At 47.7% G+C, this 12997-nt stretch overlaps 1 protein-coding gene across 2 annotated transcripts in view; it reads right to left on the bottom strand.

Annotated features, from left to right (window-relative positions):
• LOC147684253 (putative cation-transporting ATPase 13A4) overlaps nt 1-12233 on the bottom strand; it is a 296688-nt gene extending 284455 nt beyond the window's left edge. The window contains exon 1 of one of the 2 annotated variants that reach the window (XM_086944650.1): nt 11960-12233. In XM_086944650.1, coding sequence (XP_086800776.1) covers nt 11960-12022 — 63 coding nt within the window. In that variant the 5' untranslated portion in view covers nt 12023-12233. The remainder of the gene's footprint in view (nt 1-11959) is intronic. The other variant, XM_086944651.1, reaches the window with a different exon arrangement.
• Between the last annotated feature and the right edge of the window lie 764 nt (nt 12234-12997).

Here is a 12997-nt window from a genome sequence, read left to right as displayed (position 1 = left end):
AGTTACAATGACTGCAATTGTGACAGGGCAATGTTCCATAGTAGGTTTCACTAATGTTCTCCGTCTTAGGTTTAATCATGTTGCCCAAATTTATGCCTCTTTGATATGCAAATAAAGGTGGTTCCTTGAAAATATCGTTGAAATCTATCTCTTGAGACAATATGGTGGTGGTATCAAAATACACAACGAAAGCAAACCTTTTAAGAGCATTATCATGAGACATTGGCCAATTTTGTCTCAAGAGATAGATTTCAACGATATTTTCAAGGAACCACCTTTATTTGCATATAGGGGGGGAGCCTATTACTTACCTGGTCCTTGCCGCCACCGCCTTGAGTCACAGGAGCAGAGTGCTGTCAGCGCGAAGGAGCGCAAAACACCGACGCCGCCACCGCCAAGAGTCCCAGGGCACCGGACTCCGCGCCGCCGCTCCGGGAGACCACAAATCCCGGCAGGCCTCGCGGCGGCGCGTGTGCAGTGACGCGGGACGTCGCGCTTCAGAGGGCGCCAGAGCCCTAGAAAGGAAGGAGAGCCCCGGCAAGCGGGGGGAGCCTATTACTTACCTGGTCCTTGCCGCCACCGCCTTGAGTCACAGGAGCAGAGTGCTGTCAGCGCGAAGGAGCGCAAAACACCGACGCCGCCACCGCCAAGAGTCCCAGGGCACCGGACTCCGCGCCGCCGCTCCGGGAGACCACAAATCCCGGCAGGCCTCGCGGCGGCGCGTGTGCAGTGACGCGGGACGTCGCGCTTCAGAGGGCGCCAGAGCCCTAGAAAGGAAGGAGAGCCCCCGCGTCGCGGGACGCGAGCGGGACGCCCGGGGCGAAGCCCGGGCAAAGGGCGGGCCGTCCGAGGTTGTCCAAGGTTGGGTTGGGCCTGGACTCTTGGCTCGCTGCCCTGGAACTGCTGTTGCTGAGCTGTGAATACTGCCGACCAGCCTGAAACGTAAGTTACATTGACTCTGGTTGCTCATATAGTTTATCATGCCCCCTAAAAAGCTAACCACGTCTACTAACACTATGGAAAATTATCTGGTGCAAGTAGTAGAAAAAATCAACCTTGATAGAAGAGCCTCTTTGGGAATAGACTTATCTGCTCAATCTCCATTTATCGATATCGAGGCTGATGACCCTTTTGGCCTTTTAATAAATAACAGCACCAATAGTGCCACTCCTGATTTGTTCCCAGATACTATTACTATACAGCCAAGTGGTACTGTTGCTGGAGCTGAAGATTTGAGTGCCAACGAGGTACTGGCTGATATTACTATTAGCCAGGATCAAACTATCTCTCCTCCAGCACCGGTCCTGGGTAAACGGGAATGCCTTAGGTCAGCCAAGAATCGAGTAGCAAACCCCCCGAGGAAATATTCTGAGGAAGAGGAGCATGATTTGACAAGTGAAGCGTATATTACACTTTCGAACGCTCAATTTAATAAACTAATAACCCTAATGGACTCAAAAATCAAAGGCGCGTTGAAGCCCTTAGTTAGCAAAATAGACAAGCTAACTTCTGAGGTCAACCGTTTGGAAGGTCTACTACAAAAAACAATAGATGACACTGGGAAAGCATCAGAAAGTATTCTTGCAAAGATAGAGGAATCTGTTAATAAATCTGTAATAGCAGCCGTTGGTGGTCATAACACCGTCACTGCCCCGGTAACGAACACCCTAATGGCAAGCAATATCACTCTCCCAGGTGTTTCTCATACTGCCCCCATCCCTGCTCCTGCTGTTGAAGACACGTTTACTGAACACGGGACTTTTGAACTTGTGGTTGAAGCTTCTCCATTGGTACTTGTCCTTGCCAATGTTCCAGCTCTGGCTCAAGGTGAGAGGGAAACAGCATCCTCTCTACGAAATAAATCTTTATCATGGTTAACCACCAACATGGTAATTACTCCTTGGGGAAAGCAGCAACTTTCTGAAGAGCTTGTCAAAGCACGAAGGGTTCAGTGGATAGGGGATAGGGTAAAAAAGTTTAAAGGGGAGTGTGTTGTTCTTCACTTCTCTGACCCTGGGGTCTTGCCCAACATCCTACCAAATATCTTGCCACCACAAAGACGAACAACTTCAATTGTTCCTTTGACTTTGGACTTCTTTTACCCAAGAAAGGGAAGCGGACCAAATTCAAGTATTCTAAGAACTAAATGGAACATTGTGACTAAGAGAGGGAGGAAGGATGTTGCCTCAGTTGATTGGGGTCTGGGGCTAGAAAATCGCTTTTCTTCATTATCTAATTTAAGTGACTGTGATTGACAACCACTTATTTGTAATGCTGTGTCTGCACCTGCTGATGCCATAAATTTATCATGTATAGCTCATTACCCTATAGTAACTAGCCCGTTGGGGCCTCTGATTGCTGACCAAACCAGGGCACCGAATTTTACGATTGTAGATCAGGGCACAGGGGGTAACGTGTCAAACATGCATTCTACAACTAATGATATACCTACGACTCCAATTTCAGGGAATATCCTGTCATGGAATGTAGCAGGTATATCTTCTAAAATGGAAAGTGCAGAATGGTTTGAATTCATAAATAGGTATGACCTCTGTATTTTCCAAGAGACTTGGGCATGTGAGCCTACTTTTGCTTTGGGGTATCTAAACTTTTATGTTCCGGCCACCAAGGGTCCCAAAGGGCGACCTATGGGGGGCCTTACCATATGGATTAGGCAGTCCTTAAAGATTGCTGTACAGAGTGTGGAACTTGACCAAAAAGATATTCAGCTTATACGACTGTCCAGTGACCTACCCCTCTCCATGGATGTATATAATATCTATGCCAGGGGTGGTAGTAAAGGTAGATCTGAGGTTCTTATGAGCCTTTCTAATATTCTTGAGATTGAATCTGCAGGAAAAAATATCTTAATTGCAGGTGATTTGAATAGGACATTTGAACCTTTAATCACTGGTGATTCTCCCCTGGGATCAGAGGAAGACAAACTTTGGGACATTCCCACACTTGAGTCCCCCCCGATAACCAGATGGACAGCTGACATCTTAGGTCTAAATGCCATGTGCTTGGAGCATGGGTTACGCGCCCTGAACGGCCGAACCCAATCAGACCGTGTACCTGCCATGACATTTAATAATGGTCGAAGCAAAAGTCGTATTGACTACGTTATTTGTAGTACATCGCTATGGCCATCCCTTATTGACATGGTAGTCACTGCCAGAATAGAAAGTGACCATGACCCGCTATGCGTCTCACATACTTGGTGGACATCTAATGTAAACCTTTCAACTAATTGTCATTTACTTGTGCCGCCAATGATTACGCAATCCAATAATATGCGTAGGTTAAGATGGTCTGGTGTTAAGACGGACCAGCAGGCCCTGGAAAAGATAGGTACAGCTGCAGACAAGGCCATTCGGGCACTGGAAAGTATCACTGATTTAGAAAATGGACAGGATGAGGCTAAAAATGTTCATACATCTCTTTTTGATGAAGTTAAAAAAATCTTTTTAAAGCCCGCAAGAAATATCAAGGCTTGTCCATTCAAAACAGCAAAGTGGTATAACCAAGATTGCAGGAAAGCAAGATTGAAATTAGGAGCTGCAATTAAAAATAACAATCTGTCTGAGACTCGGTCTGCTAGAAAACACTATAAAAATTGTATCGCCAGGGCAAAAAAAGATTGGGACGAAGACCATTGGCAGAAATTGAGATGTGCTAGTGAAAGTAAAAATTCTAGACAATTCTGGCACATCGTCAAATGGGGACATGATAGACCTTCAGAGCCTCCTAATAATAATGTCCCTCATGACGCCTGGGTTACGTTCTTCAAAGAGCAGTATTCTTCTAGGGGTCAGCCTGCTAGCAATAATAACCCCACTTATGTGTTCGCAGAGGAAGATGTTTTCATGTTAGGCGAAATCCTGTCTGCTTTGAAATCCGTCCATAGGGGGAGAGCACCGGGTAATGATGGTGTCCCGGCAGATGTCTTCTTAGATGACACTGACCGGTGGAGTAAGTACATCTGCCTTTTACTAAACCTCTTAGCAAGAGGCGCTGAAATCCCGGTTTCTTGGAGGGGCGCCGTCATTATACCAGTATACAAAAAGGGGGATCGTGCGCAACCCTGCAACTATCGCCCAATCAGCCTAATAGACACAGTCCAAAAGGTGGTAGGACGTGTTATTATCAACAATCTGCTTGACTGGGCTGAGGAGCAGAACATTTTATCCCCTTTTCAGGCTGGCTTTCGCAAAGCAACAAGTACTGTAGATCAGGTCTTTCGCTTTCAACTAATACAATGGCGGACAGTGGTACTGGGCGGATGCAGCCTGTATGCAGCTTTTGTTGACTTGCGGGCTGCTTTCGACCTGGTGCCGAGGGCAAAATTGTGGGGGGTGCTGGCTGCCCTAGGGGTCCCGATGATTATCCTAACTTTGATTATGAGACTTCATGAGGGCACTTATGCAAAGATTCAATGGGGAGGCTATGGCAATGACACTATTGACTTCCCTGTCGAGCGGGGGGTTCGGCAGGGTTGTTCAATGGCTCCAACACTGTTTACTCTTTTTATAAATGGAATCGTTCCTCTTATGCAAGCTCAGCCTGTAGATGCTCCCTCTCTTGCTGGTGCAAAAGTCCCAATTTTAATGTTCGCAGACGACACCCTAATTTTATCAAAATCCCCAAGTGGTCTGCAAAAGGCATTGATAATCTTTGATACATTTTGTTGTGATCATGGCTTGGAGGTAAATGCAGCTAAGACAAAGCTCATGGTTTTTAATCCCAGTAGAAAATTTAAACCCAAAATTACCTTGAGTGGGCGCTGCCTTGAAGTCGTGAACTCCTTTACATATTTGGGGATACATATCTCAAATAACAATAGATGGAACCACCACTTAGACTTAGCCATATTAAGGCATAAACAGCTTGCTGGTACCATCATTAAGGAGCACGCGAAATCCCTAACTAAGCCAATCAAACCGCCACTGATCATTTATGAGGCTAAAGCAATAGGGTCTGCACTATACGGGGCAGAACTGTGGGGGCAAGAAAACCTCCATGAGTTACAGAGGTCAGAGAATAGCTTTCTCAGTAAATTAACTGGTACCCCACAGAGTACACCCCTCTTGCCACTCAGATATGAACTTGGTAGAAAGGAAATTTCTGCAATGTGTAAACTTCGACCAATATTATATTGGCGCAGAATCTGGACCACCCCTGAATTGTTACAATATGCAGAAGGATTTGCTGATGTTATCAAGGCAGATCGATTTCATGAAATTAAATGGTTTAGATCTCTGAGAACTGCATTAATTGAACTAGGGCTGAGCGAACTGTGGTCGGATCCTACCGGGTCCCCCTTTCCACCAAAGTTGTTTATAAAAAATCTCTACTGGGAATATGTTGCAAACAAGAGCCTTCTTAGTAATAGTAACGGGTCTATGACGACTGCCTTCCTCGAAGCTAAATTGTTTCCAATGTTTGAGATGTACTGGGATATTATATCTAAATCCCTGGATAGGAAACTGTTTTTCCAACTGAGGGCTGGCTCACTACCTCTTGGTAATTTAACATCTAAATGGAGAAATAGAGGCCCAGCAACTTGTTTAGCATGCGGGGAAGGGAATGAGACTCTGGGGCATTTCTTGTTTGTCTGTCAAGCATACTCTGTTCCGAGACGTGTCTGGCTGGCTCCCATGTGCAGGAATTTGGGCACAAAAAGCTCTATGGTAGCCTTACGAATCATTAAAACTACGCCTTTAAATTGGATTGTCATAGCAACTGCAAAGTATTTGGGGTGGGCATGGGTAATTAGGCAGAGACTGCTAGTAGAGTGACTACTCTCTGCCTAGTTGTTCAGGGACTGCTAGTTTATCTATTCTCTGTTCCCATGCCTGGAGTCTTTCTGACGAAAACTTATTTAAATTAATTTTTAATCATGTATGTTTTTACAATATGAACTTTGCACCTTGATGTTTACAACTTGATGAAATCTGTTTTTTTAAAACCAGGAAATATTTCCTTTTTAATGTGTTTGTGCTCAAGGTCATGCTGACCTTGTAATTTAATTGTATTTTTATTATGTGTTTGTTTGTCTGCTTTTATGAGTAATTACTCGAATAAAGCACTTTTGACTTGACTTGGATCCACCCTTTCATGTTGTTATATACATATATTGCCCTGGTGGGTTGTTCCCCCTTCCCCTATCCTTTTTAGGTTCAGGGCCCCTCTCATGTTGTTTGTACTCTATACCTGGGCCACCTTGTAGGTGGAGGTCAGGTTCAACCATTGGAGAGCAGGATCCAGACCATAAAGGACTGGACTGCTCCCACCACCCAGACACAGGTCAGAGCTTTCTTGGTCCTGGCTGAGTACTACAGGAAATTTGTCAAGGGGTATGGGTCCATTGTGACACCCCTTAATGACTTAACTTCCAAGAAAATGCCAAAGAAAGTTCAGTGGACAGTAAGCTGTCAAAAGGCATTTGATGACCTGAAGCAGACCATGTGCACTGCTCCTATTCTGCAAAGTCCAGACTACTCCAAAGAATTCATTGTTCAAACAGATGCTTCTGAGTTGGGAGTGGGAGCTGCGCTATCACAATGGAATAAAGATGGCCAAGACCAGCCGGTAGCTTTTATTAGCAGAAGGCTGACCCCTAGAGAGAAACGTTGGTCAGCTATTGAGAGGGAGGCTTTTGCTGTGGTTTGGGCACTGAAGAAGCTGAGGCCATACTTGTTTGGTACTCACTTCAAGATTCAGACAGACCATAAGCCCCTCTTGTGGCTAAATCAGACGAAGGGTGAAAATCCCAAACTACTCAGGTTGTCCATTTCCCGACAGGGGATGGACTTTACAGTGGAACATAGACCTGGGACTGACCATGCAAATGCAGATGGACTCTCCAGATATTTCCACTTAGAACATGAAGACTCAACTGGTCAAGGTTAGTTTAATGTCCCTTCGTTTGTGTGTGGGGGGGGGGGGGGTAGGAGAGTAGGGTCTGCTTCCTATGGTCACCCCCACTTTTTGCTGTGATTCTCTGTTTTTTTTTACTTTAGACTGGCTGAGGCCCTGTTAATCAGGACCACAGCCTAGCTGTTCTCTCTCTAAATTGATACCATGTACTTTAGGTACATACCAGATTGGGTATTTTGTCAACTTTGTGAGTCCCTGTATAGTGTACCATAGGTACCCAGGGCATAGGTGCATCCAAGGCCTACCAGGGGCTGCAGCATGTATTATGCCACCATTGGCTGGCCCTCCAAACTGACACCACAGGTCTGTTCACACAGCCTGGGTAAGGTGGTGTAATCACCCCTTACTTAGATATAGTATACCTATATCTACCTTATATATAAACACATAGTAACCTATAAGCCACTCCTATGGCAGGCCTTATCAATCCTGGAGGCAGAGTGCTTGGTTTTATGTGAGAGGGTGCCCTAGCATGAGCTGAGCCCCTCTGCAGCTTTCTGAACCATCTCCTTATAGATGTTCTATGATATAGCCATACCATATACTCTTAAGTGCATTATAATCCTAACGGTTAATGCTAACTTTAGTTTGGCTTTATCGAAACATGTTGTGTAAGGTGTTAAACACTTTGGAATCCTACCCCCCCCGCCAGTTCAGGTGGGGGGGTAGCATTCCACCCTTCTAGAGGGAGAAGACATGTAGGTACTGGTAAACCCGGTTAAAGTTAAACAGAACCTTAGCATCACAACACGGATGCTGCTGCCACAGACACGAGTCTGACCTCCTACTGCTGGACCAAACTCCGGCAGGGGAGGCCTGGATAATAGGTTTCCTGCCCAAGGAGGTGCTTGTACCTACCCAGACAGGCTTATGTGTATTGGGGCAGGGAGGGGTGCATTCAGTGAATGCATTTCAGATACTGCCTGGGGCACACAAGGTGCTCCATGCATAGCCAGGTTCAAACCAGTTGCTGGGGCACTCCAGCCCCGCTCTTGCGCAAAACTAGACAAAGGGAAAGGGGTGTAAGCACCCCCTTCTCAGGTCCACCCATAGGAGGGACATTCCAGGTAGTCTAACCTCTAAACTTAGTATAAGTATAGGAGCTGTGTACCTAGGACTTTAGATTACCCTGGACAAATCTTTGAAACACATATCCTGGACCTTCGATGTTCCATTTCGACTGGAAGACAGAAGACATCTCCCTTGTGGTCAAGGAGTGACCAGCATGTGCAAACAGGCACCACCAGTAACTTGCCGGTCTGCTTTGTCAATGCTCCTGCCGGACTTGAAGACTCTGCGACACAGGACATGGACTTACATCTCTGACCCTGCTCAACGATCCCAGCAAAGCTGAGACCCGTGGCGGACACGAGATACGTGGGACCGGAACTCATCCTGCATTTTGCTAACTGCATCGACTCCCGAGGTAACTCGCAGTTGTGCATTGGGGTATGAGAAGCCCTAGACCCGAGCACCATTTGCACTGAAGCTCAGCCCTTATGTATTTTATTTATTTTGAAAGTTTTATAGAGCGCGAACAAGACCCTTGCGGGTATCAGAGCACTTTACAGTAAATGTGTATAGGCATATCAAACAATAAAATTAAGCAGGACCATAAGAATAACATCAGAAAGCTTAATAAACAAAAGGACAAATCAAACATTAAGGATAAACAGGACCAAAATGAATAGCAGCAAAGACAATCACAGATAAAAGGACAAATCAGATATGGTGCAGAACCGGACCGGTCGGTCTGAAGGGTGATGGTAATACATTGATGATGAGAACGTCAAATAAATAGAACAGACTGTACATATAAAAAGCAAAGCAGTGAGGTACACAGCAAGGGCGAAACATGCAGATCATGGTAGTGGCAAAAATTGAGTAGGTTGATAGGTAGGATAAAAAGCAAAGCAGTGAGGTACACTCCACGAGTGTCCCTTGAGGCCCGCTCTTGCATTTCAGCTCGACGTGTCTTCCCGGTTCCTAGCCTGTTGGCTAGTGAGCCCCCTTGATGACTTCCTTTGAATTCTAACTTTCTTTCCTGCTTGCTCCAGCTTCCCTGCAAAGGAGAAGCACCACGGACCTTGCTGGTCTGCACCAAAGCCTATCTTCATCTTCTGCGTGGATTGCGTTTGCCAAGGCTTGTTGGGTCCAATCCGGACACTGACACCACAGTCAACTAGATCCTTTGTGGGACAGCTCAAATCCAGCTCTTGGTTGTCGTCGACACCTCCTGGACCTCGTGGCTGCAGAGACAAGCTTCACCTCTTCACCTGAGATCATCGCAACATTGTCTGGTTCCTTCCTGGTTTCTTCCTGGTCACTGGTTAGTGACCCAGACTCTGTCCCCTCTGCTTTCAGGTTCTTTAGATCTTCGATCCACTCTTGGATCCACCGGACACTTTTCCTCTGGTCCCCTGCAGAACTTCTTTGCCGATCTCCATTGAAAACGACGACGAAACCCGACACCAAAAGGCACCTATGCACCTGGGTTCCCTGGGTGAGGTAGCACGAGTACTCCGGTGCTCCCGTGGGTCTTGACTCTTGAAGTGTCCTAGTCTAAAGGGGTTTTGTCGTAGTCCATCCGGAAGTGCCCTTAAACAGTAACTTTGTAACTTCTACATTTCCTATAGAAAGTCAACGGTAACTCGCAGCTGTGTTTAGAAACTGCACGCGTCTCCCGTGGGCCTCCAACTTCCTAAACTTTGGTTGTTTAGAGTAGCCCCAGTGATTCCCCAGGCCCTAGGCCTACTTTATATTTCTGTTGTGGTTCTTACACCACTATTTTAGTATATGGTTTGTGAGGCCCCTAGGGCAAAACGTATACTGTGCAACTTATCGTATGCTAATTGAGTAACGTGCATTGTGCTTTTACCTCTGACCTCAAAAAGAGTGCAGAGGGGTTGCGTTTAGAATAAATACATATACATTTGATATATACCTTGTGTGGTGTCCTTTCATTTGGTATTCAAGGGATTATAATTGGTAAAACAGCTTGCTTCACATGCTCTCTGAAGTCTTAGCCTATTGACTGCTGGTCCATGCTACCACTAGGATAGTTTGTCTATAAGGTTGTCTTTAACCTACCATCAATAAGGGTCGATTAGACTGGTGCAAGGTGCCCACTAGAAGAGTGGGCATCATATGCCAGGCCAACTTCTCACAGGAGGTACACTCGGAGTCCAGGCACAGACTAGACTGACGCCCGAGTTACACCTGCAGCCGGACCTTTTAAAACTTCATGGGTTCTGAAAACCCATTTATTTTCACTGGCTCCGCTTTGAACAATTGAGTGTACGAGTTGGTGTTCAGAGTGTATTAGTTCGTTAGCGCAAGGACACCCGAGGGTAATCACACACTTAAACTAAACTATTAGTTAATAAATAAACACAATCAGTAACGCATTGAGCTGTCCACATAAAACACGGTTCAGTGATCTGCGCGGTGCGCGCTGTTTGCAGCAGGCGCATTAACCCTCTGCACCACTTTTCAATAAGACAAAAAACCCCGATCTCTCTCCAGCAGGAGCATTGATCACCAGAGGTATTTCGACATTTTAATTGTTGCCTGAAAACTGCTGGACACACAAGGAACTCTGCAGAAGGTGTTTTTAAACCATAATTTATTTCTAGACACAGCGACCCCTTAAACCAAGCAACGGGTGCCGCTGCACCGGTCGCACCGCCCTGAAGCCGGCACCGGCTAGAAATAGATTCTCAGATATCCGAGTAAAGAGTTCTTCAGCCCACGGAAATTGAACTAAATTGCTAAAAAGATTCATCTTGTTTTTCGGGAAGGACACCCTAAAAACAACTTTGTTCAAGTTACCAACTGACTCTGCGACACAATGAATCATCATTTTGCAGTGCTGGGTTTTCAATAACAATCTGGTGCATTCTGGGAGCTGTAGTCGTGTTTTTTTCAACTGAAACAATTGGCCTACAGCGTCTGATAGCAAGCGTTGCCAAATGGAAATCCCGGGCTGGAATCCAGGGATCTCGGTGACATGGAGTCATTTGGTACCCTTATAGCTCATTCAAAGTCGTAAAATGATTGGGGGTGGGGGATATTATCATTTCTGCTCCTAGATGACGTAATTGGAAACGTTGAGTTAAAGCTGACCCACTTCTTTGAACCTATTCCCAAATTAAAGTAATATTTAGAGAGGGCATTTTGCATTTTAAGATAGTCAACACTTCACTAAAATTGTGTGATCTTGGGCAAATCATTATATTTCCCTGTGCATCTTTCAAAGCCATTAATAGCAGCGCTTAGAAATAGGCTGAATTCAAACTTTCAAGCGCTACATGAAAATAACTTTAGTATTTCGCTGACCCTGGACGTGCCTGGCACTCGGCTCGTGATAGGGTGGGGAGGGGCACATAATCCCCCCAATGAAAATGAACTGTAACAGTGGGCGCCCACCTAGCAGAGCCCTCCCGGGGCATCTGGAATGCAGGTGCAGCGCCTGAAGAATGTCCTAGAGCCGAGAGAGGCAGAGAGGGTGACACAGCGCCTAGACTCCGGCGCCAAGAGGCAGAGAGGGTGACACAGCGCCTGGACTCCGGCAGAGAGGGTGACACAGCGCCTAGACCACGCAGAGAGGGTGACACAGCGCTTAGACTCCGGCGCCAAGAGGCAGAGAGGGTGACACAGCGCCTGGACTCCGGCAGAGAGGGTGACACAGCGCCTAGACCACGCAGAGAGGGTGACACAGCGCCTAGACTCCGCAGAGAGGGTGACACAGCGCCTAGACTCCGCTCCAAGAGAGGCAGAGAGGGTGACACAGCGCCTAGACTCCGCAGAGAGGGTGGCACAGCGCCTAGACTCCGCTCCAAGAGAGGCAGAGAGGGTGACACAGCGCCAAGAGAGGCAGAGAGGGTGACACAGCGTCTAAATTCCGCTCCAAGAGAGGCAGAGAGGGTGACACAGCGCCTAGACTCCGGCGCCAAGAGAGGGTGACACAGCGCCTAGACTCCGCAGAGAGGGTGACACAGCGCCTAGACTCCGCTCTTACCATCTCGTTCTCCTCCCCTTGGTTGAGCAAGGCATGGCGGTGCTTCTCGGGGTCCCTCTCCATCCCGGGGGTGCAGCTGCCCTCTCCCCGCTGCCTGGCAGGAGCCGGGCTCAGAATCCACGTCGCTTCTCCTCCACCCTGGTTAATGAGTGTCCTTTCCACGCCCCTGATCACTTTTATTTTCCGAGCTCACACCGTCCGAATTAATGACAACTCTTGGCGCCTCCAACTCCTCCCAAGACACAGGGCTCCTCTACTCCCTGTGTGTGCGTCTGGCGGGAGCCCTGGGCGCCCTTTATGTCCCTGTGACAGAACCCTGTGTGTACCTGTGGAGAGGTCCTGTCAGCGTGCTGCAGGATCTTTGTGTGCCTGTGACAGAACCCAGTGTGTACCTGTAGACGGAGTCTTGTGTGTACCCAAGCCCTGTGTGCGCCTGTGGAGAGGTCCTGTCAGCGTGTTGCAGGATCTCTGTGTGCCTGTGACAGAACCCTGAGTGCCTGTGACAGAGCTCTGCTTCTGTTAGTAGAGAGAGCCATGTGTATGGCTGTTGCAGGAGCCCTCTGTGTGACTGTGACGTAGCTCTGTGCATGCCAGTGGAGGGAGCTCTGGGTGCCCCGTGTGTACCTGTTGCAGAAACCCTGGGCATGCCTGTGGAGGGAGCTTAGGGTGCCCTGTGTGTGCCTGTTGCAGGAACCCTGGGCATGCCAGTGGAGGGAGCTTAGGGTGCCCTGTGTGTGCCTGTTGCAGGAACCCTGGGCATGCCTGTGGAGGGAGCTTAGGGTGCCCTGTGTGTGCCTGTTGCAGAAACCCTGGGCATGCCAGTGGAGGGAGCTTTGGGCGCCCTGTGTGTACCTGTTGCAGGAACCCTGGGCATGCCAGTGGAGGGAGCTTTGGGCGCCCTGTGTGTGCCTGTTGCAGGAGCCCTGGGCATGCCTGTGGAGGGAACCCTAGGTGCCCTGTGTGTGCCTGTTGCAGGAACCCTGGGCATGCCAGTGGAGGGAGCTTTGGGCGCCCTGTGTGTGCCTGTTGCAGGAGCCC

Source organism: Lissotriton vulgaris, chromosome 11, assembly GCF_964263255.1.
Source record: "Lissotriton vulgaris chromosome 11, aLisVul1.2, whole genome shotgun sequence".
In the NCBI taxonomy this organism is placed as follows: domain Eukaryota; kingdom Metazoa; phylum Chordata; class Amphibia; order Caudata; family Salamandridae; genus Lissotriton; species Lissotriton vulgaris.
This window is presented reverse-complemented; position numbering and strand designations above follow the sequence as displayed.